General features: G+C 38.3%; 1 protein-coding gene across 1 annotated transcript in view; it reads right to left on the reverse strand.

Moving 5' to 3' along the window:
* Nucleotides 1-1,020: 1,020 nt before the first annotated feature.
* The window catches only part of LOC308696808 (fibrocystin-L-like), a gene marked incomplete at both ends in the record, with an annotated part of 49,791 nt that continues 27,630 nt past the window's right edge, over nt 1,021-23,181 (reverse strand). Inside the window, 37 exons of the mRNA XM_081375707.1 lie at nt 1,021-1,220; nt 1,333-1,486; nt 2,111-2,257; nt 3,561-3,712; nt 3,794-4,135; nt 4,238-4,373; nt 4,792-4,949; nt 5,079-5,243; nt 5,332-5,564; nt 6,295-6,460; nt 6,558-6,674; nt 6,781-6,892; nt 7,134-7,256; nt 7,411-7,559; nt 7,800-7,890; nt 8,147-8,268; nt 8,399-8,522; nt 8,599-8,702; nt 9,093-9,266; nt 10,252-10,381; nt 11,254-11,372; nt 11,463-11,592; nt 11,764-11,918; nt 12,022-12,110; nt 12,273-12,462; nt 12,600-12,759; nt 13,345-13,496; nt 13,917-14,108; nt 14,306-15,335; nt 15,462-15,598; nt 15,696-15,937; nt 16,312-16,441; nt 19,402-19,611; nt 19,701-19,857; nt 20,014-20,170; nt 22,051-22,221; nt 22,485-22,638. Of these exons, the coding sequence (XP_081231833.1) occupies nt 1,021-1,220; nt 1,333-1,486; nt 2,111-2,257; nt 3,561-3,712; nt 3,794-4,135; nt 4,238-4,373; nt 4,792-4,949; nt 5,079-5,243; nt 5,332-5,564; nt 6,295-6,460; nt 6,558-6,674; nt 6,781-6,892; nt 7,134-7,256; nt 7,411-7,559; nt 7,800-7,890; nt 8,147-8,268; nt 8,399-8,522; nt 8,599-8,702; nt 9,093-9,266; nt 10,252-10,381; nt 11,254-11,372; nt 11,463-11,592; nt 11,764-11,918; nt 12,022-12,110; nt 12,273-12,462; nt 12,600-12,759; nt 13,345-13,496; nt 13,917-14,108; nt 14,306-15,335; nt 15,462-15,598; nt 15,696-15,937; nt 16,312-16,441; nt 19,402-19,611; nt 19,701-19,857; nt 20,014-20,170; nt 22,051-22,221; nt 22,485-22,638 (6,674 nt within the window). The remainder of the gene's footprint in view (nt 1,221-1,332; nt 1,487-2,110; nt 2,258-3,560; nt 3,713-3,793; nt 4,136-4,237; nt 4,374-4,791; nt 4,950-5,078; nt 5,244-5,331; nt 5,565-6,294; nt 6,461-6,557; nt 6,675-6,780; nt 6,893-7,133; nt 7,257-7,410; nt 7,560-7,799; nt 7,891-8,146; nt 8,269-8,398; nt 8,523-8,598; nt 8,703-9,092; nt 9,267-10,251; nt 10,382-11,253; nt 11,373-11,462; nt 11,593-11,763; nt 11,919-12,021; nt 12,111-12,272; nt 12,463-12,599; nt 12,760-13,344; nt 13,497-13,916; nt 14,109-14,305; nt 15,336-15,461; nt 15,599-15,695; nt 15,938-16,311; nt 16,442-19,401; nt 19,612-19,700; nt 19,858-20,013; nt 20,171-22,050; nt 22,222-22,484; nt 22,639-23,181) is intronic.

A 23,181-nucleotide genomic window follows, 5' to 3' on the forward strand; every position in this document is an offset into this window, starting at 1 on the left:
TCGCCACTTTATTGTGTCTTGTAGAAGAGTATAACGGTGTAATGCAGGCAAATATGACACACACACACGGAGTTATTCGGAACTGCTCTGTTTACTTTTAGACATGCTCTGACATATCACCAGAAGAACCGGGAACACAGGGACAAAAGTGTATCATGGGAAATGCAGTCACAATACAGCGGTAACACAATATACAACAACTTCAACCAACTAATTAAGTATTCTCGTATATAATCTGCCATTTAGAATACATACGAGCGAGTCGCTTGAATGGCGGAAGCCATGTTGCGCATCCATCTTGAAAATACATTACACAAAGAGGGACATACAAGCTTTGCCTTTCGCGTTTTTACACGCAGTGGCACCGTGACGAATGCGAGAGGGAGATTTGCTCGCGTTTGCCGGCAGATTTGAAATACGGCCACCGTAGGAGTTAAAACGCCCTCGGAATGGGAGGAGCCAGAAAGTAATATTCAGTTGGTAGTCATATACAATTTCACCGCTAGATGGGAGTAAACCCTACACAGTGTAGCTTTAACAAAATAACTTCCCCTACCTCTTGCAGCGACGTGTTAACTGGACTGAGGACTAGACAAACTGTCACTCACATGAGATCACATAACAAACCATAATGATCCAATTGTTTCCTGATGGACAAAATCAAGTCCCGCCCAACATTCATTTCACAACTTTGATTTTAATGGAAATGTTTGGTGTCTATATGTTCAAGAATTTAATGCAGAAAAAAGACAACATAAGTATGCTAGAACTTGATTTTATTGAGTATATAAGAAAGCATAATGTGTCATATTCCAAAGTAATGGGAATAGATTTGAATAAAGATAAAGAAATACTTTTGCTAAAAGTAACAGTTGTTATTGATGTTATTGTACAGATTTAGGATAACAGTTGTAGCTCATGATCATATGAGAAAACAAAAGAAGTATAGACAAAGGAAAATCATCTGAAGACGAGGTTATATATATATTATATGTATAAGAGTGCACTTCTTCATTGGTTCTAGAGTCCCCTGAGCAGGAGGAGTAAACCACTCAATAACATGAGCAGATACACAGATGGTGACGAGATAGCTGGACTGGAGCCAAAACCATTGCCCATAGTGACGACTACAGAAGACGGGGTTGTAGGTGATCTGAGCGTAAAAGATCTGGACTCAGCTTTCCATTCATTTAGAGTAAAGGCCAACTTCAAGTTATCACCTTTAGAAGAGGTACAGAGAGAGAAATTATTGTAAATGCTTAAAATAACAAGTGACATTGGCCCCCCCAAAAAATCTAAATCATAGGCTATAGGCTAATAGAGATGACCCACCACTTGCGAAGATGGCCAAGTCAGTGTAATTGGCCCAGCAGCCACTGAACGGGATGGTGGTGTTTCCATAAAGCCCCTCTGTTGGATTCCCGTTAGCATCTTTGAGCACAGCTGAGATGGTTAGAGTCGTCACACCCACGGACACACACTCACCCTGGAAACAGACACACACAAAAAAGATGCTCTGCTTATGCGATAACAGGTGTGGTTTCCTAGTAATCAATCACCTAGGTAGGGTTACACCAGTCATTCATAAGTTCTTAATTAAAGGGTCATAAAACCCCCTTGTTTTAGGACTGGTCGTTCACACCTAACATCTAAAAAAAGACTCAATAAATGGGTGTATAAAGCTGTGGAAAAGTCGGAGTGTAGAGGGTGGGAAGAGGGGAGACAACAACTAATAAAATACAGACCTACAACACACCCATTATACAGACAAATGAGTGGAGAAAGAAAAACAACAGAGTTGGGGGCACATGATGCATTTTAAACATATAACCCTTTGACAACAAACGCACAAAACAACTTATTAGTGACTACTAACAATGATCATGAACAAATCAAATGAGTAAGAGCATTTAAAAGGTCTAATAATATTTTCATTACATTTACGAGCACTGCAATCTCTGAACAAATGACATGGGTCAGTTTAACACAGAAAGAATAAAGGCATAAGTTGTAACTTTATGCCACTTCACATCAAAACAGTGCTTCTTACGCACAGCTGGTGTCACCGGCCCCTGAAAACTTGCATCAGATATTCTTAATAAAATCTCACCGCTGCGTCCAGAGCCATGATGCTGGGCTGCACGCTGAGGGGTCCGAGTGACGATCCGGCCACTGGCTGGACCACCATCATCAGGGATGATACCGTCTTGACCGTCTCCACCTGCTGGTCTTCACGGGTCACCTCCTGAGTGGCCACCTGAGAGAGAGACCGTTACAGTTCAAATAAGGAAAAGCATGTTGTGTGCTTTACTGTACTGCAGGGGTGTCCAAACTTGGTCCTGAATGTCCACTGTCCTGCAGAGTTTAGGTCCAACTTGCCTCAAAACACCTGCTGGAAGTTTCTAGTAAGACATCGATTAGCTGGTTCATGTGTGTTTTATTGAGGTTGGAGCAAAAATCTGCAGGACAGTGGCCCTCTAGGAGCAGGTTTGAACACCCCTGCTGTACAGCATCTATTATTGGATCTTGGATCTAGATAAGGTTAGTCAGTGATCTTTTTTTCACACTAAAATCATGTTAGCAGTCATACTGTCCCTGTCTTGTGATAGTTGTTTATATAGGGTAGGGAATATTATTTGCCTACTCTTTTTGTTATACAGGTTGAAACCCTCTTCACCTCTTGATAGCAATCAATAATAGAAGTGGTCTAAATATTAAAACATGACCATTTATATTCTGTGGAAGTCTCAGGACCAAAAAATGTTCGTCCAATCATTGCAATCATACATATGGTTTTCGATACCTCCACACACCCTGCTCACGCAGACATCACACGTCATCAGCGCGTTCCGTAAGGCTATGCAGAGTTGTAGATAGACTGTCACAGAGCGAATGAACAGCAGCCACATTTTACAGTTCCTCCTGAACCAAAACAATGAGCTTATGCTGTGTTCATGCCATCGTAATTGTCATTACAAGATGGCAACCCGTGACCGTCTAACCAGAGCTGTTCATGCCCTCAGTCTCGGATTTATGCATTTTTATGTCAACACAACAAATTAATCTGCAGCAGTCAGGTGGTACAGGTCAGAGGTCTTCAAGTTATTTAAGTTCATTATTTTTGTAATGTTATGAGCTTTCAGACATGAGGTAATTTAACGCCATCTCTCATCTTGTGAGACTCTGCCATATGCTTTCATGTGTTTTGAAGGAGGCGTGGCTTTGGAGATGCTCTGAAGGGAGGGTGGGATTTCATGCTTTCAAACCTAGCTTGCTAATTGCTAGCCTCTCTGAAATTGCCTTCCCTGCCTTTAAGTCATGACGTATCGAATACTGTTTCCAGGTCCAAGTTTATTCATATCACACATTAAATCAAAGCTTTTAAGTGCCTCACAGTAACCCAGATTTTTGCTTTAATTTGTATTGAACCCAGGATATTGATTTAAATATATCAACTTTGTCGTATATGTTTCAATTAAAATTCCCAGATGCTGCTTGACATCATCATAACATTTTAAAATGTTAGTGAGTTTGGTCATGTGATCTGATTAGCATCTTACATCGTTCCAGGTGGGGTCACTGGAAGAGGGTGGAGGAGGGATGATGCCCAGGGATGACACATTGAAGCCGATGGACTGACTCAGATTGCCTGAGACAGCAGCGCGGCCCAGATCGTCAGCAATGTTCTTCAGGGCCGCAAACTGTTGGTCTTCTGCAGATGGTTTATAAATATTAAGACATTGTATTGTGATCTAAATGTTGTATTTGTCATTTATTTTATTCTTGCTCTCACCAGTGGTGCTGTTGGTGGATGTCTGAACAGGGGGCTCCCTGATCTCCACCTGCACCGTCAGTCCTGCCGAACGCCTCCTTCTAGCATTAGCACCCTCACGGACGATGTTGGTGATTCGAATCTTGTTCGCCGGTATTTTCAGAAGTAAAGCCAGATTTCTTATCAGTTTTTCCCCGAAGAACTCCGCCTCAGTCATGGCTGGGAGGTTGAAGGCCAGGAACAAAACCGGAGAGGTGCGGATTTGGACCGGCTCTGAGCCACGAAGAAGTATGTTCAGCATTTTGTAGTCCTGGTCAAAGAAGTTGGAGCCGTGACTGGAGTTGAAACTGGGAACGTATTGCCCTGAGAAGAACAGAGAGGAATCAAAGTAAGAATTGTTGTTTAGGTTGAAAAATGGTCATCTGGCCTGCAGAGGGAGCTGTATTGTATTGTGCTGTACTCTACCTGTATAAGTTGGCTCACGCAGAGTGTAGTCAGTTTTGCCAGCATTCCACTCAGCATTTGTTGGACCAATCAAACTATTGTTAACGTACACATCCAGCCGCTGAGGGTTTGAGTAAAATACAGCAACCCTGACAGCCTGAGAACAACAGAATATTACTGTAGTTAAGGCTCTACTGAAATAATATCAACATGTTGGATATATTTTGGCCATAATGTAATTTATTTATTTAAGGATTAATTTCCAACTAGCTCAACTTTTCTTGGATTTGTTTTGTAATTGATTGATATTGATTCATCAGTTAATTTATTTTTAATATTTAAAGATACACAAAGGTCTGCACAATTCAGAAAAAACAAAGTTATTTGAAAAAATCTTAAAATAAATTAGAAGACAAAATGGAAATAAAAGAATGTACTTTTAATAACATAATGCAGAATAAAACCGATTAAAGATTTTTTTCCCTAATATGCCTTTTATTGTTCTAAATTTTGTATCACCTGTAGATGCTTACAGGTCAGTATAGTCTATTGTCAGTATAATCCATCTTACTAACCTCTGTAGGTCCAGCATTCAGTAACATAAGTCTCAGCTTCTGTGGTGTTGTGCTGGTGAAATAGATGTCAAAGGATTTATTAGTGGCCACAATGGCGTGGAAGAGAGATACTCGCTTCTGACACGTGTAGCCGGCGCACCAGCCGTGGTCTTGTGGGCCTGGAACAAGATATTCACAGTAAGATTAAAATTCATTAATACACAATGAAAACTTTTCTGCTTATATAAAATCCTAAATTATATTATGCATAAAATTGTATGTGTTACAGGGGGAGGCAAGAGTCATACCATTCACCAAATCCACATATTTGTCCCCCAGGATGGCTACAGGTGAGAGACGCCTGGTCTCTGTGTCTGCGTCCAAACTTTCGATGACCAGCATCCGATAGTTGAGCCCAAAGCACTTGTAGCTCTGCCAGGTGTTCATGTACGTACAGGTGTCTCTGATCACTCCTGCACAGGTAAAACAGCCACGTCATACGTTAAAAGCAGCTTCATCATTTTAAGTTCTCTCTCTTAGATCACTGTAAATGGACTGTACCTTTGTAAGGAGCGATTTGATTCACAGGTATCCGGCTGCCGTTGAGAGAGGTGAGCATGACTTTGGGGATGCGGTAATCGCCCAGTCCGCGTCGGGGATCCCCGTTCCACTCGTACTCAGACTGGGGCACCACTGCTCCTACTGCACCCAGGAAACTGCCATCCAGATCCTTCAACATCGTCTTCTTCTTAGCATCACAGTCCATGTCCACACAGTCTGATGGGTTCACCTTGCTGAGATATAAGAGTGGAAAAAATGAACCAGTCACCTTTTGGTCATGCCGACATTGGTGTTCTCTCAGTCATACATTTTCAATGTTGTCTTCCTAATAATGTTTCATATATATATATATTTTTTTTTTTTTTTCAGGGCTAATACTTTATTAACAGAATGGATGTACCAAAACTGATGAACATTTACATTTAAATAGAATTTTTTAAATATAGTGTTAAAGGTTCCACGCCTATTTATGCTCAGCCTGGTGGCCATTCTTCACTGTTTTCACATTCTGTCAGTAGAGCAGAGTGTAAAGGTTGAAATAAATGTCCAGGTACTTACCCAGATTGTATCCAAAAAACATAAAACCACATATACATACATATATATGTACATATATATATATATATATATATATATACTGTAAATATATATGCTTGCCTTGCATTATCATTGAACATTAAACTTAAGTATTCACTTAATCACGTAAGCAATATTGACATGTACACAAAATTGGAAAAAAGTTTGATGTGTACCTACAACTATACATTATTTAAAGGTTTTCTATTTGTTAGGATATTTGAACTAGCCTGGTTAAAACTATATATAGGATATATAAAAATAAATTATTTTGTTTTCCGTTCCAGATCTTTAACGTTTAATACCATTTAGTTGGTTAGTCTCACACCTCCCTAATTAACAGTGTTAACCTTGTGAATTGACATTGACTATAAGCTTTTGGTTTACCCCAGATCAGGCCGATGAATGTATGCCAGAGCGTCCTCTGTGCTGTTTATCTTGGCTATCCTCTCAACACTGATTGGATGTTGCAGATCCTCATTTCCCGGGTTGGTAATGAACATGTAATTTGTCTCTGTTGAGCACACATTCTTGAACCCAACAAAAGTTGTGTCTGGAAATAGAAACAGACAGTGTAAATAGATACTTTTTTTGTATAATGAAGGTTTTAAACTGAAGAGTTGTACACATTTCGAAGGAATATGACTCACCAGAGACAGTCATGAGACCAGCTATGGCATTGTAGCTCATCAGTCCAGCGTGAGGCTTTTGTGGTGCATTATTGTGGTTAGATTCAAATGTCGGCCAGGAAATTCCAGACCTTCCACCTGTTGCACACAGAAAATGAGCTTAGAATAAGTACGGAAAATGGATCAATTACATTAAATGAATTTATTCAGTAGTGCATAGATGATTCTTTAATCTGTATTGTACCATTGGGGGGGCGAGGGGCCCTGTGGCTTTTGCTGAGCTTAACATAGGTCATAGTTGTGGACAGACTGTCAAAACAGTTGAAGTTAGGGCTGCTGCCCACAATCAGGGCACCCTGTTGAGATGATTTTTAAAGAAAATTATTTAAAAAAAAATGAACAGACTGAGAATCCTTTATTCTTTTAAGGCCAATTAACACTTTACTGAGAGATGGCGACCAATGCTGACAGTCACCAGATTACAGTATGACACTTCACAGGTAACACACTGACCCTACAAAGTGTCTGTTGCCATCTGTCGGTGCAATGTAAATGGGCCTTTAGTTTTGAATGAAAAGACATTTAGAGCATCCTCACCTGTACACGGACTATTTTGTTAGAGTATGTGTGGCTGAGCGAGGGAGGACTGTAGATGAGAGGAATGATACTCATTCCATTATCAATAAGGCTCACGTTAGAAACTAACACGTTCATGGATACCTGGAAGTGAGGAGAGAAAAACATTAATGCTCACCAGACCAGTACAGTGCATTTGTATAACTAGAAATTAACAATTTATCTGACCAATAAAACACTTGGCTTTGCAGTTACTGTAGGTTATTATAGTAGGAAGTTTGCAGATCATTTATCATACTTGAACATAAATGCCAAAATCAAAGCTCCTCCAGACAGTGAAGCCCTGGATTTGAGAGCAACCAGCAAGTCCATCTTTATTCATGTAGAGTCCGTACAGACCGCCATGTGCCTCATTCTGACTCCACTGAGCCACTGAATTTGGAGATCCTTTTGACATTTTGTTGGAATACATTAATAAATTAGTAATAAAGTTAAATAATCTTTAGAATTTTTTTTTATAGCATAGACAATTCTAATCTTTAGCAAAATTCTAAATATTTATTTTTCTTAATGTACATTATAGTATTGTGATGCCTAAATTCACTTGTATCATTTAATTTTAATTTTTTTATTTTTTTTTTATTGTGTTGTGGTTTTATTTTTTAAAATAATTATTGGCTTCTATACCTGGGCATGGTTCACCATCAATTCGGAATCCAACTCGTTCATAGCCAGCAACAATATTCCCTTGAAGAATTGCATTGGTTGCCTCACTCACCTACAACATCAACACTAATATGTCAAGTCTTTTTCTGGTACTAATCTATCAGCCAGTAATACAACAGATTTTTTACACAGGTTCCCTGGTAATGCTATGTTTTTTGAACATGTAACAAACCATTCTTGTACCTTGGAGTGCCATCAAAAAAAAAAGAAAAAAAAAAGAAAATGAATATGGTAATAATTCTCAACCATGTTATAGAACAGTACCATGGTACTAGCATCCGATCACAGTACGTTTCTTTAAGGGTTACCTCAATGGCTGCATTCCACTCAAAGTTAAATTCCTCCGCTCTGCCGTTGTACGATCCAGGCCACAGTGTCAGTGTAACCAAGTTCCTCCTGATGGCATTTCTGTCACCCCAGACTCTGATTCCTTGGAGATTTGAATAATATTTGCAGAATAGAAAAGCGCTAAATCATATTACCAAATTCCATAGTGATTACATTTTGTTTAATAGTATTTTCCTTTTGTGCTAACAATGAAGCTGCCAATGAATCTTCACCTTCTCCAACGGTGTGATGGATCACATTGTCATCGATACTCAGTCCATCTGTTCCGAAAACACCAATAGCAGGAGCAAAGCCGTCATGAAAAGCACATCCCTTGACGTAAGACTCACCAACCACCTAAAAATATTGTGACAGTAAGTAGTTGAAAGGAATATGTGTGATAATCACGTACTGTATCAAGACTTTCTCTCACCCCTCCCAGGTTATAAAACACCAGAGAGTAACGTGGGTCTGACAGGTCGTTCCATCCTTCCTGCCCGGTGTGGTAGAACTGAACATTTCTGATCTGGGCTTTTCCTGTGAGGCAAGTTATCAACAGCTTTAGTGAGTTTTCATTACTTACATTGTGCTGAAAAAGTCTGATTAGCAAGTGATATTATCACTTTGAAATACAATTTTGACATGAAGTTTTTTGAATATAACTGCCTGCAAGATTATTATTTTAATGTATTATTGTATTAATAGTAATACAAAACATTACTATTTTTCTGCTTTCTCTCATCTTCCAGGTAATTAAACCATTACCATGACTAAACATATATATATACATTTTTTACATAAATGTACATACAATCAAATGTCTCATTTAATTGAATGCATCAATATATGTAACTGGTTTTGCATGTGATTCTTCTGATTTGTGTTTCATGAATGAAGCCCAATGTGAGTATTTTATAAAGATTATACCTCTGTAATCAATCCCTCCACTGGAGAAGCTTCCCACCAGCACTCTGGCCCCATAAGACTGTGTGTACATTTCTGGATACTCCTGACCAATGATCTTGATGTTCCTGGTCAGTAAAGCCACATTGCCTGCAAGCTGATAACTTCTTGAAGTACCTGGCACACTGTAGCTCTCCCCTATATGACCAAATACATTTAATATTAACAGGGTTCGTACAGATACTGTAAAATGAAATTCCAGGACTTTCAAGGACTTTTCAAGCACTACTTTGTACTTTGTTTGTTGTTCAAAGACAACAATCAGAGATTGTCACTTATCAAACAATATCTTTATTATATTTCAAATTTAAAAAAAGGTAAATAGATAAATAAAAATAAACTGATAAAACAAAATGGTACAAAAAAGTGCAGCACATGCAATGACTCTGGTTACTTTAACAATTGAAAGGATACTATGACAAAGACATCGCTTTCCTTATTCAAACTGTTTTATTCCCTCATGAATATATGATTGACCTGAAGAATGAAAGCTGTTTCATATACTTCGATATGAGCAATATCACTCTCATTTATAGCCATGCGAAATGGCTCTATATCTATATCAGATGGGCTTCAGATTGGAAAATATTGTTTTATCGATAAAATTAAACACTAATTTCACATATATTTTCTTTCAATAATTCAAGCACTTTCCAAGTACCTTTTCATAAATATGGCTGTTTTCAATGGTTTTCCAGGACTTACATTTCAAAAAGTAAAATTCAAGTACTTCAAGCACTTTTAGCACCTTGTACAAACCTTGTATTAATTTAATTAATTGTAATTATTTTAAAATAAATTAAAACATTTATTCAGAAAGCATGAATTAAATTAATCAAAAGTGGAAGTAAAGGCATTTATAATGTTACTTTATGTATTTCTATATGTAAAAATGTATGAATTGCTGCTTATATATATATATATATACATATATATACACACACACACACACACACACACACACACACACACACACACACACACACACACACACACTAATGTTAATAAAATACATGTTAACACATAAATATGAATAATTATATATTTGTGTACCTATTTTTATTGATATGGCATAATGCCTATTTTTGCTATAATGACATTATCTATAATCTAGGGGACTAACCAATGTGTGTGAATGATAAAGGCTGGTCCAGAGTAAGTGTGCGGCCATAATCTGAGATAGCAGTTATGGTGCGGATTTCTGTCTGCCAAGGGTCATAGCTGGTGGTGGACAGCAGGATCTTCTCCCCAACCTGGAGGAAATAAAAGTGTTTATTTGAAACATATGGTTCAGAGCTAGCCTGGGAAAACCCAGACAACTTCCGGCAAATTCAGATTTGCTCAAGAAGTAGTCTGGCAAAGAGCTCATTCAAGCCCATTCGCATGGCCTAGAAATCGCACCACCAATCAGAAACGTTGAGGCGGGCTTTACACAATGACGATCGCTCTGATTGGTTTTAGGTCTATCCAATTGCGCCCAGAGGCATTTGAGCAACGTCCGTCCAACTTTTAAATGCATTATTATATTCAAATTGCAAACACATGAGGACAATCTCCATGAAAGACCCACTGGCAGATGAACGTGCTACTACATTTCTCTCCGAAACGGTAGGAAATTAAATTAGATTTAATAGAGGATTTTAACTGTGACACGATGATTGACAGGGCAGTTTAAGTGACAGGATGCACGCGACAGATCCTTCCGATAAAGATGACGAAGTAGTATGTCCCAAAGCTTGCCTACTTTTTTGCTACACATTCAAAAGTAAATACCTTTTCTTCACAAAAAAAGTACATACTTTTATGGTGTAGTGTAACTTAGGCGAATTGGGACGCAGCATATGGCTTTACACGATGACGATCGCTCTGATTGGTTTTAGGTCTATCCAATTGCGCCCAGAGGCATTTGAGCGACGTCCGTTGGTGACGCCCCTTTTGGAAATGATTTGTCTATGGAGCTTTGCCAGACCATATCTCAGTTACTACTTAGAATGGTCTGGTTTTAACCAGGCTAGTTCAAAGCACAAATGCATGAAATCTAAATGGCATCACCAAATAACACAAGGAGGTTAAATAGTTCTCTTAAGGGCTATGTTTTTATTTTTATTTTTATAAAGCTTCTGACCTTCCAGTCCACAGGTTCCTGTAGAGAGAGAGTGCTGTTTCCTGCCTGGGATGTGTTAGCCAGCTTAGTGTGGTACACGTTGTGTGGCATACCATAAAGGTCAAGAGATCCAAACACACCTGCAAGACAATGTTTCCACTCAAATCAACACTTAAGTTGCAAATACAATCAATAATGAGATTTCTTTATTTTTGTTCCTGTTGATTTACCTAGAACTTTGGACCCTTGGTTTGGTCCAGATGGTAATAGCCAGTCTGGTGTGGAATGGCTTCCTCTCAGTATAATCTGCAGCTGACCTCTGAAGGGTTCATTAGGCCACCCAGCAATCAGACGTCCACCCTGATTGAGTCAAATGAACATGTATTGTACAGATAGAGTTAGCATCTTTAGTGTGGACAGAAGTAAGTGAAATTAGCACACAGGACAGGAAGAGTCTGGTTCTGATTTGGTGTAATAATCCTAAGATGTCTATAACAGTAAGATGCCATTTGAATGTAGTTATGTGCTTACTTGAATGGAGATGTATGTGGCATTCAGTACAATGTTATTATATTGAGAAACACTGCTGTTGGAGGTGCCATTGTTTGTGTCTGGAATCTCCAGAACTCCAACTATTTTCAGCTTGTTCAGGGAGGGGACTACAACATCTACAACCATCCAAATGCCTTCGAGAAATAATGGGACATTTTTTAATGAAATACCATACCATATTGATAAATAGCTTTTTCTTTGTCTTTGCTTGTGATTTGTCACATTAGAGATGCTTACCAGCTGGAATGACCACATCAGAGCCTTCTTGTGGCACTTTGAAGTTGTTCTCTGAGCTTGACCGCCAAAATGATGTATTTGACCAGAGACTAAACACAACATATATTTTAAAAGCAAGGTCAATCGATGCAAAAGATCATAATAATAATAATAATAATAAGTATTCTTATTATATAAGAGTGATTATTATTATTATTATTATTATTATAATATGAAAAAAGTGCTAAGCATGTGTGTGTGTGCTAACATACACATAGATGAAGTTTGCAGGTCTGTAGGCAGTTGTGTTGGCTGGATTGACTACAGGACCAGTTGGAGGGATAGGTTGAATACATTTGGGATAGTAACACTGATACACTCTGAAGTCCAAGTATCTGTCTACAGCTGTGCGGTCCACACTGTTCCTCCTAATCCGGCTAGTCACACGGTCTCTTCCAGACACTGTAGTCACAAAACTCAAAATCTTTTTTTTTTTTTTTTTGCAAAGTACTTAACAGCTTAAAGCATGATACTGTATGTGCCCTCTTTAAATAGAAAGAAAGCATAGATGTCTTAGGTGAAAAGACAAGTAGTTTTACCCATGTAATAGAGGCTTCTGGATGAATTGTTAAAGTACCAGTCCCCATTTATATTCGCAGTTGGGTTCAGGGGCTGGGAGGAACCATTCCTGTCATCTATAATGCGGAAGCGGTCAGGTGTCTGAGTCAGGTTGTGATTCATGATTATATAATTTTCTGGCTGTCATGGAGAAAGAGAGAAAAAAATGACTTGGTAAATAACAACCTTAATTGGATGGAACATAATTAAAAGCATAGTTTTATTGTCCAAGGGTTGTCATGCTAAAATTAATTTATTGTGAAAAATGATTTATAAAAATCTAAATTGAATGAATTAATAGTAGTGGGTACTAGAAATGTAGATATACATTTTTTTTAAATATAACAAAAATAATTTATTAAAACAGGTTTAATACACATATTTTTCTCATATACTATAAATGAGTCTTTATATATGAAAATATATAGCATCCTATATATCATAATTAGGGCTCCTGGACAGCAAATAGTTAAACCCCTGATGTAAGTCGAAATAAACGTTCTGGGTTTTTTTTTTTACCCTTATGGAGTTTTGCATAATTACTATTAACTATTCTGTGACAAGAGCTGCTTAAAGATTATATAAAGGAAATTGTCATTTTGTGTTCCACAGATACTATAAATAACAGTAAATGGGTTTGTAACAATATAAGGGTGAGTATATGTTAACACAATTTTCAAATTTTCATTTGAAAGCAAATTGAATTATTTAGTGTGCACACTTTACCTGAAAACCGTAGACCATTCCATTGTATGAGATGTTAGTGATTTGGGAAGCACCATCAAAGTACCAGTTATAGGTTTGCCCGGTGGGCAACATTGCCATCCAGCCATATGTGTGGGTCACAAGTTTTTGAAGGAAAGGAAGCACACATGTTCCTAAAGAGAGGTATGACAGTAAGACATGATTTTTTGTGCCAACAAAGATGCTTTCTAAGCATCACAGCTCACTTCAACCCAAAAAAATGCAGAATGCTCCCCATTATTAGTGTACGGAATCTGTAGTTAATATTATTATTATTTTTTGTCTATAATCAATAAGTAAATGTCTTTTTTTTTGCGGCACTCAAGCACTAATGAAACTAATGCGTCTTTAGACCTAACATTTCTTTCACTCTACTGCCCTGGTTCATGTTGAAAAAAGCGTTCTTTGTGAATTGCCCCTAAGATTTTTCATAAACTAAAGTTCCCAGAACATTCTGAAAACCAAAAAAGTACAGAAAGAATTATATAGAAACATGTCTAATATATGCTACACATTTTTTTCATGGCTCAATTGCCCAGATTATTTCATCCTACCAAATGAGTTGGTAAGAGTCACATCTTTAGCTTGAAGTGAAGGTGGTGAGGGATTGAAGACGATCAAGCGGTGGAAGTTAATAGTGTTGTCACACACTGCAGCAGGGACGCCAACACTCCACTCTGTTCCCGGAAAGCAGTGTCTCGGGTCGAGCAGGTTATTCCTTGGTACCACCTTGTAGCTAACGTTGCCTTTTCAGAAATATATATTCATTATTTATTTATTTTTTATGTTAATGTTACCAATGCTTTGTCAGTGTAAAGTTTGAGTTTTACCATGCCAATAAAGCTAAAACAATATCCTTTGTATTTAGATATTGTTACACGGATAAAAGTTTTTTTTCAAGTTATTATGTATCTATATATTGTAATATCTAATGTTTCTATACCTGTCAGGGACCCATCAGTATCTACAAGCGCCACCTCATGCTCCCATCTGAACCAGGCCTTGTTGGGCGATTGATAGTACTGGATCCCACTGAACCTCGCGCTCCAGCCTCCACAGCGGAACATGCAGGTTCCAACTATTTCTGCCACTCCGACAGCGGCACACGATGGACGGTCAAAGTTCACAAACTTTGTGTTGATGACGCTCATACCATCATCCAGGGGCAGGACAACACCACGAGCGGTGCAGTAGTCGCTCCCCAGCCCCAGCTCATCCACATGACCCACCATAGTGCTGTTGACCACGGCCGCCCCTCCATTCAGTCCCCATCCGCTGACATACGGCTGGATGATCCTCTTGGCCTCCACTCCTGCCTTCTCATTATTGACCATTAGGAACTCGCTGAACTGAACCGCTCCTACGTTCACCCACTCGGCACCTTTCTCGTTGTTCCAGGAAGTGAAGCGACGGAAGACTGCTGGCGCTGGTGTAGAGGAGCTGCAGCTGCCAGTACGCATTGGGAAAAACTCTTGGAAGATCCACAAGCCAAACCAGCCCTGTGAATGCACCGTATTGTTGAAGAACTCTCCTAGTGGTACTCTCTTCTGACAGATGTTGGCGTCATACGAAGGGCCGTCGGGATGATCATGCATACGGTACCAGAAGCCGAAATGTGTCCCACCAGCCGCGGCATTGTGCCTAATGGTGTTATTAGGGTTGGTGACCCAGTATGCAGCTGGAGTTACATCATCATTTAGCAAACTGGTGCTCTGTTTTACAAATATCGCCAGGTTGTACTGCAGAATGTTGCCGGTCTCAATGCCATCCTCAATAAAGAAGGCTCCACCCATGATATTGTAGATGACATTACGCTCTACCAGTAGGTTGTGGGTGTTGTGGATGGTGATGGCACGATTGTAGGACTGGTGAATGCCACATCCACGCACGTATGACTTAAACTTAACATCCCCCATTAGATGCCAGTGGATTGGGTAGCGTCCCAGACGGAACGCCTGTCCAACATTGAAGAGCTGAACGAAGACAATGACAAACATAATGCCATGATTAGATTTAAAGGAAAATATTTATTCTTTAAGGTCTTTTTAAAGAATTTTAAAACTTTTTTTTTTTTTAAATAACAGTAAATTAACATTTACCTCAACATATTCAATTCTGCCAATTGCCAGATTTTGGTTTGGTTGTGGTGCGTGGAACATGATGCAGCCACCAAACTGGTCACTTCCTACTTCTTCTCCAAACCTACCCTGGAAACAAGTCTGGGTGGCAAATTCCCCTGTAAGCAAAAGCATTCATACAATTTGAAAATTGCCAACCACATGACTTTTAACTGTCTGTCTTTCCATAAACAGTTGAGGAAATAACATCCAAACCTGTGTTGAATCCATCAGGGCAAGCTGCAATCTGATCGTTCCACTCCATGTTGTTGGATCCACGGACAACAATATTTCTGGTAAGAAGGCCCACCTCTGCTCTCGCTTCAAAAACGGTCCCATCAGGCAGTGGGACAGACACACCCAGATGAGTATATCTCAGTGGTTCGGTCAGATTGAGGGTTCTACCGTCAGCTGAAACTGAGGCAATTCTCATCAACTCATTCTCACGCTGGCTGTGTCTGTGAATTCAGTCAAAACACATTTTTGATTATTAGCATTAGCACTGATAACTTTTTTGCATCAATATTTGCATATTTTATAGCGTTTAGCATATTCAATTTGAGCATAAAGAATTTAAACAATAAGTTAATCATTTCATTTTTTTACCCCAAAACAAATTGAATGATATCACCTAAAAATGCAAAAATGTTTATGTATTTTTTTTTAAGTTAAATGAATTCATTTGGAACCATTTCATAGAGAACAACTGCAACATTTTTCATTTCCTTTGCCCTTGTTCCTACACTGATGTAGTTCAGTTTCTGTAGCAAGTCAGTGGCTTCAATTAAATTAACCTGAAATTTTGCTGTAGGTTTGGGCGGTGCATCAATACCTATGCCCAGTGGAAGCGATGACAATTTCGTCGCCAGTCTTCCATGTGACGGCATCCATCAGTGTCAGCGTGTTGGAGCCGTTTTGTGCAGTCTGAGAAAGGCGAGTCCACGGCATAGGGACAGGGATTCCTGGAGAAGTAGGATTGTAGTTAAGCCCTGAACAAAACCTCTCACTGCAGGGAAGTGATTACTTCTGTGAAGCCCACCAAAGGGGCTCTCTGAATTTAATGAGCCTTCTGGGTATGTTATGTAGGTCATCTCTAAATTTGTGAGAATCACTTCATTTTGTGTTTCTGACTTTGTGACCTTTTAGTTGCAAATTTTCCAGTACCTCTGAGGTCTCTGTAAAGTCAAGTAACAGACTAAAAAAAAGGAATAATAATAATAATAAGGTACATCTGTTCAATGTTTATGGTTATGCATTTTGCAGATTATTTCATATTTGCTCTACCGTTCAAAAGTTTGGGGTCAGTAAAACAGGCCCTCAAATCATGTTCGCATATTAAAACGTCACAAACATACATACAAACATACGGCTCTCAGTGAACAAATACCCGAAACACAAATGCCACTTCAGATAGTACCCCAGCACCGCATTGAGTTTTTGTCAAAATTCCTGTTTTGTCAAGTATCCTTGTCTTAAATTAGTTAAAAATTGTTAAATGAACGTAAAGAAACGTTGTCAAGTCTTAACGACAAGAGCCTAATAAACATGCTGCTGTCTGTCATTTATATTAATCAAAGAACAAAAGACAAATCACTCACTGCTCTTGACTTTTGTAGCTTTAATAAGGATTAATCTACATTCAATTTATAATGTATGCAGTGAAGACTGATATTTTAAATTTTAAGCACTTTTGACAATGTTACATGAAAAAAAAAAAAAATTGTGCATTTTAGCAGGGTGGGTAAAAATCTGAACCAGCCCAAATGGGCCAGTAGAAAAAAACCTTAGCGTTGAGCCCTGATATATTAAAGGCACAGCTAAATGTGACACTTATTACAATGTGTTTATGTGAAAATTGTTTTCAAGTTCACTTAAATTAAATTAGTTATTTTTAAATGTTAAAATTGATAATTTTCAGTTATACTTTAATGTTGAAAGGCTACAATTAATGACTAAATTTGAGAAAAAAAAATCGCTTTAATAGAGACATCAGTATCAGTACTGGTATTAGTGATGATGGCCTTCATTCATAGTGCTTAGTAAAAAGATGCCTTAAACAAATATTTTAAATATACTGTCTTAATGTTGTAAACTATTTTGGAGATTTAATGTGATGTATTACAATATAAAAATATATTAAAAACTTTAATGTTAGGTGCGATTTATTGTGTGATGCAAACAGAAAAAGGCATACACATGTATGTATGTATGTATGTATATATAGACCAACTCTAAATAAAGCTACATTTTCAGCATCATTACTCCAGTCTTCAGTGTCACATGATTATTCAGAAATCATTTTTAAATTCTGATTTGTTGCTCAAGAAACATTGATTATTATTACTAATTCTGAGAACAGTTGTGCTGCTTGATATTTTTGTGGAAACTGATGCAGTTTTCTTTGATGAATAGGAAGTTCAAAAGAACAGCCTTTATTTGAGATGCAAATCTTTTGTAACATTATAAATGCTTTTACTGTCCTTGTTGGTCAATTTATTGCATCCTTGGTGTGAATACAGTATTAATAAAAAAATGTTTTTATTTTTTTATTAATACTGTATTCACACTTACTGACCTCAAACTTTTGAACAATAAATGTATATACAGGGTGGGCCATTTATATGGATACACCGTGATAACATGGGAATGGTTGGTGATATCAAAGTCCTGTTTGTGGCACATTAGTATATGTGAGGGGGCAAACTCCTCAAGATGGGTGGTGACCATCACAAATACTAATGTGTCACAAACAGGACTTTAATATCACCAACCATTCCCATGTTATTACGGTGTATCCATATAAATGGCCCACCCTGTGTATATATATATATAATGCTTATTTTATTTATTTATTTTATAAATATTTAATATAATATATTATGTATATACATAAAAATTTGAACCTAAATAGTAGGGCTGGGTATTGACACAAATTTCACAATTCGATTCGATTTCGATTCACAAGCTTGCAATTCGATTCGATTACGATTCGATTCGATTCAATATCGATTATTTTGAATATCAGGTACAATACATTGCAAATTTTCTCAGGGAAAACAAATATCTTAATGCTGTAAACCATGGGAGTCAGTTGTAGCCTATAGGCTTCATTAGCCTACTATAATATTGAAGGTAAAAATTAACTGATACAAACACTTAAAATACACTTTTATTTATTTTTATAATAATAAAGTTATATGAAATTATATAAAATTTTAAATGATGGCTGTCATAAACTTTCCAGATTTATTCAAACATGCATTAAATATTGAAGAACATTAAAAATTATAATGAATATATAATATGGTGCATATATTTAACAAAATGCTCCTCAGTCCTCTCTAAAGTTAACTTTTCTAGCTGACTAACGAGTTTATGGTCACTGGATGTTTTTTCTGAGGTAAATGTGACGTTACATGACATTGTTTACTAACGTCTTTGCACGGTTGAAACACTGATTGAGCTATTCCATGAGACATGATACGGACTTCGATAAGTTGTAGGCTACTCCATCTTTTAACACACTTTCAGATGCTCATTCATGTTTATTTCCGCTCTGTAACTGGTATTATTAAGGCGGAAGAGTTGCTTCCGTTGCTTCTCTTGAGCTGAGCTGCGTTGGAGCGATCTCACGCCACAGCGCCAAAACGGTAATTATGTTTTTGAATTTCGTAAGAAAATGGACGTAATTTGAAATCTGAGACTTTGTTTCATATCAATAATAACAAAGCACAAAGATTATTGCGATTTATTGGATGGGATGAGCGCAACAATGATCCATTCATTCATCAACTGAAAACAGGATGACTAATCGATTCTTGGGATTTAAGAATCGATATTGTTTCATAAAAATGAGAATCGATTAAAATCGAGAAATCGATATTAACCCAGCCCTACTAAATAGTGTTGTTTATTTGCATACCATGCAGATCCAACACCCCTTCTCTGACAGCCAGGGTCTTGGTGCCATAGACAGGAAGTTCTGTAGAACGCAGGTGTCCATGCAGTGTGATTATGGCCTTGTGCTGGAAGGGGGCCTGCTCTGTTCCGATCTGCAGCGCTCCACCATCTGTGATCAAAATATTCTCTGCCTGCAACTCAATATCTGCCTCATCAAAAATCAGTCGCCCACCTAAATAGGAAAGAGACAGTCACATTAACTGAGTGTAAGTGTACCAAGGCTTTGTTTAATAAAGGCAGTATTTGACTAAATGAGCATACCCTGGATAAGGAGCATCTTAAGAACTGGGGTGCTGGTGTCCAGGAGGATGGTCTGGCCAGGAGTGATTACAGCAAACATGCCCTCCTCAGGAGGGGAGAGACCACCCCATGTATAGGGAGATGACCATACGTCAATGTAGAAGAAGGTAGCATTATTCTGAGAGAGTGGACAGACATTATTACATTATTGATATTACAGACACATATATTATTATTGTTATTATTTAATAATATATATAGAGAGAATAAATAAGTAGTTTGTCACTGTGCTGTTTAAGAAGGTCACATATATTTATGTCATGTTTGACGTTACCATTCTGGCAATTCCTCTGTTCCCCAGTTGGACTCGCACTTGAGTTTCTTGGGATCTGCGCTGAGAGTTGGTCACACAGATGATTTGCGATTCACTGGCTGACTGGACATCGCAGACAGACCCTGCGATTGTGACGGTGACTTCATTGACATTTGAGCTAAAGGTGAGATGGGGAAGAGAAAAGCCAGTGAAATTGAGAAAGTAAGTAAAAGTATTCTGTCATAATTTCTTTATCCTCAATAGGCTTTAATACATTTGAGATATAGTGTACAAATTGTATAAGAGTTTTGGGTGACTTTCAATCACTGATCTATATAGAATGTCATTATATAGATCAGTGCTTTCAATGGAGGGACAGAAATATTTCAGAGTTCAGAAGATGAACTTAAGTCTTATTTTTGAGTGAACTAACCTTTTAAAGAAAATAAAAATTAGAAATTATGTTTTGTCAACTAACTGAAATGAGTTTAGGTTGAAGCGTTAAAATTACTAACTGGAAATAAATAAAACTAAAACAAACAAAAAATATATATATATATTGCGGGGGGGGGGGCAGTCAGTATCTGTTGTGACCATTTGCCTCACACAGTGCAACACATCTCCTTTGCATTGAGTTGATCAGGTTGTTGATTGTGGCCTGTGGAATGTTGGTCCACTCCTCTTCAATGGCTGTGCGAAGTTGCTGGATATTGGCAGGACCTGGAACACGCTATCGTATATGCCGATCCAGAGCATCCCAAACATGCTCAGTGGGTGACATGGAATTTTGTACAGATCCTTGCAACATGGGGCAGTGCATTAACATGCTGCAACATGAGGTGATGGTCGTGGATGAATGGTACAACAATGGGCCTCAGGATTTTGGCACGGTATCTCTGTGCATTCAATATGCCATCAATAAAATGCACCCATGTTCGTTGTCCATAACATACGCCTGCCCATACCATGACCCCACCGCCAGCATGGGCCACTCTTTCCACAACGTTGACATTAGCAAACCGCTCACCCACACGACGCCATACATGCTGTCTGCCATCTGCCCTGTACAGTGAAAACTGAGATTCATCCGTGAAGAGAGCACCTCTCCAAAGTGCCAGACGTCATTGAATGTGAGCATTTTCCCACTCAAGTCGTTTACGAGGACGAACTGCAGTCAGGTAGAGCCCCCGATGAGGATGACGAGCATGCAGATGAGATGGTTTCTGACAGTTTGTGCAGAAATTCTTTGGTTATGCAAACTGACTGTTGCAGCAGCTGTCCAGGTGGCTGGTCTCAGACGATCTTGGAGGTGAAGATGCTGGATGTGGAGGTCCTGGGCTGGTGTGGTTACACGTGGTTACATGTGGTCTGCGGTTGTGAGCGGATGCTTTTCGAGATGGCTTATGGTAGAGAAATGAGCATTCAATTCACAGGCAACAGCTCTGGTGGAAATTCCTGCAGTCAGCATGCCAATTGCACGCTCCCTCAAAACTTGCGACATCTGTGGCATTGTGCTGTGTGTTAAAACTGCACATTTTTGAGTGGCCTTTCATTGTGGCCAGCCTAAGGCACACCTGTGCAATAATCATGCTGTCTAATCAGCATCTTGATAAGCCACACCTGTGAGGTGGATGGATTATCTCCGTAAAGGAGAAGTGCTCACTAACACAGATTTAGACAGATTTGTGAATAATATTTGAGAGAAATAGGCCTTTTTTGTACATAGAAAAAGTCTTAGATCTTTGAGTTCAGCTCATGAAAAATGGGGGCAAAAACAAAAGTGTTGCGTTTATAATTTTGTTCAATGACAAAAGCAAATAAAAAATATAAAAAAATTAAACTAAATTAAAAATAAAACTGAAAATATAAAAATAAAAGCCAATTCAAAATATTAATAAAAATAAAATAGTATACAGTCTAAAATAATTCTAAAATAAAACTGCTATTGGCTGTACAACACAAAAATGTTATATATAGAAACAATAATGACACAGTGAACAATGAACATGTTTGATTGGAGGACAATCAGCCACAATGTAATTCTGGTGTGTTCTGCACCTGAAACCTGTGCCGGTAATCGTGAGTCTGGTGCCTCCAGCGGTTCCCCCTCTGCGTGGTGAAACGTTGGTGATAACAGGGGTCAGAGAGGATCTGTAAGTATAGCTGTTCGTGAGGTTGATGGTGTCACCTCCATTCATCACTATGACTGTGCAGGCTCGCTCTGCTTCACTTCCTGCAAGAGACAAAAGCATTCATTAAGACACCAGCAGGCAGACTGATATCAGTTCTATTCATTTGTGACTTGTTTCTGAGCTGTCACATTTGTCATCATCTCTCATTGACTGACTTCTGGTCAGTTAAAGCATTTCTGGTTTTGCTTTTGCGGAAAGTCTTTGGACTGGGAGTTCAGACATAGATATAATTGCTTTGATGGATTAAGCTTTGCTAACTGAACATTTCTAGACACATTCACAATCCTTTTAAACTGATACATGCCATTGTTGGGTGGGACCTCGCAGTTCAGCTGGGTAGATGTGGAGTTCTGCAGGTGCACGTTACACTCTCTGTTACAGATAAGGACTCTTGTGATGTTTGGATCAAATCCAGAGCCTTGAATGGCAACAACAGCTCCTCCGGCATAACTTCCTACAGCAAGGCAGAGCAAAGGCATCATGTAGTGTCTTATTACTTTGTAGTCTTTGTGTACTTGTTTAGTTACTTTGTGTACTTTGTGTGAATATGACAGCAACTATGTAAAGGTATACAGCTTCAGGACCCAGAGTTTTTATTGGACATAACAAAAGCGTCCCTAAAATTACCACAAACTTCATGGGCCCGACAGTTACTGACAGTTACTGACAGTTACCACAAACTTCATGGGCCCAACTATTTTTGTTTCTAATCATCTTTTGAATTTTGATTGATTGGATTGATGCTCTTGGCAGCAAATAATTCACTGCACAAAATACAATTTATAATCATCTGAAAGTTCATGTTTTGTTTTTCCATGATGAGGACATCACACAACCTGTCCAAGTTGGTGGATAAATGTTACAGATAAATGTGGCCAAGAAGTGTTTAGTTTGATTAACATGAACAACAAGTATATTAAGTGTTTTTCCTTGGTCTTTTGTTTTGGAGTACCATACATTTAAAATACAATTTAAAGGTTTGGAATCAGTAAGATTA

This window comes from Scardinius erythrophthalmus (assembly GCF_964197995.2).
Source record: "Scardinius erythrophthalmus genome assembly, chromosome: 10".
NCBI classification, from domain to species: Eukaryota; Metazoa; Chordata; class Actinopteri; order Cypriniformes; family Leuciscidae; genus Scardinius; species Scardinius erythrophthalmus.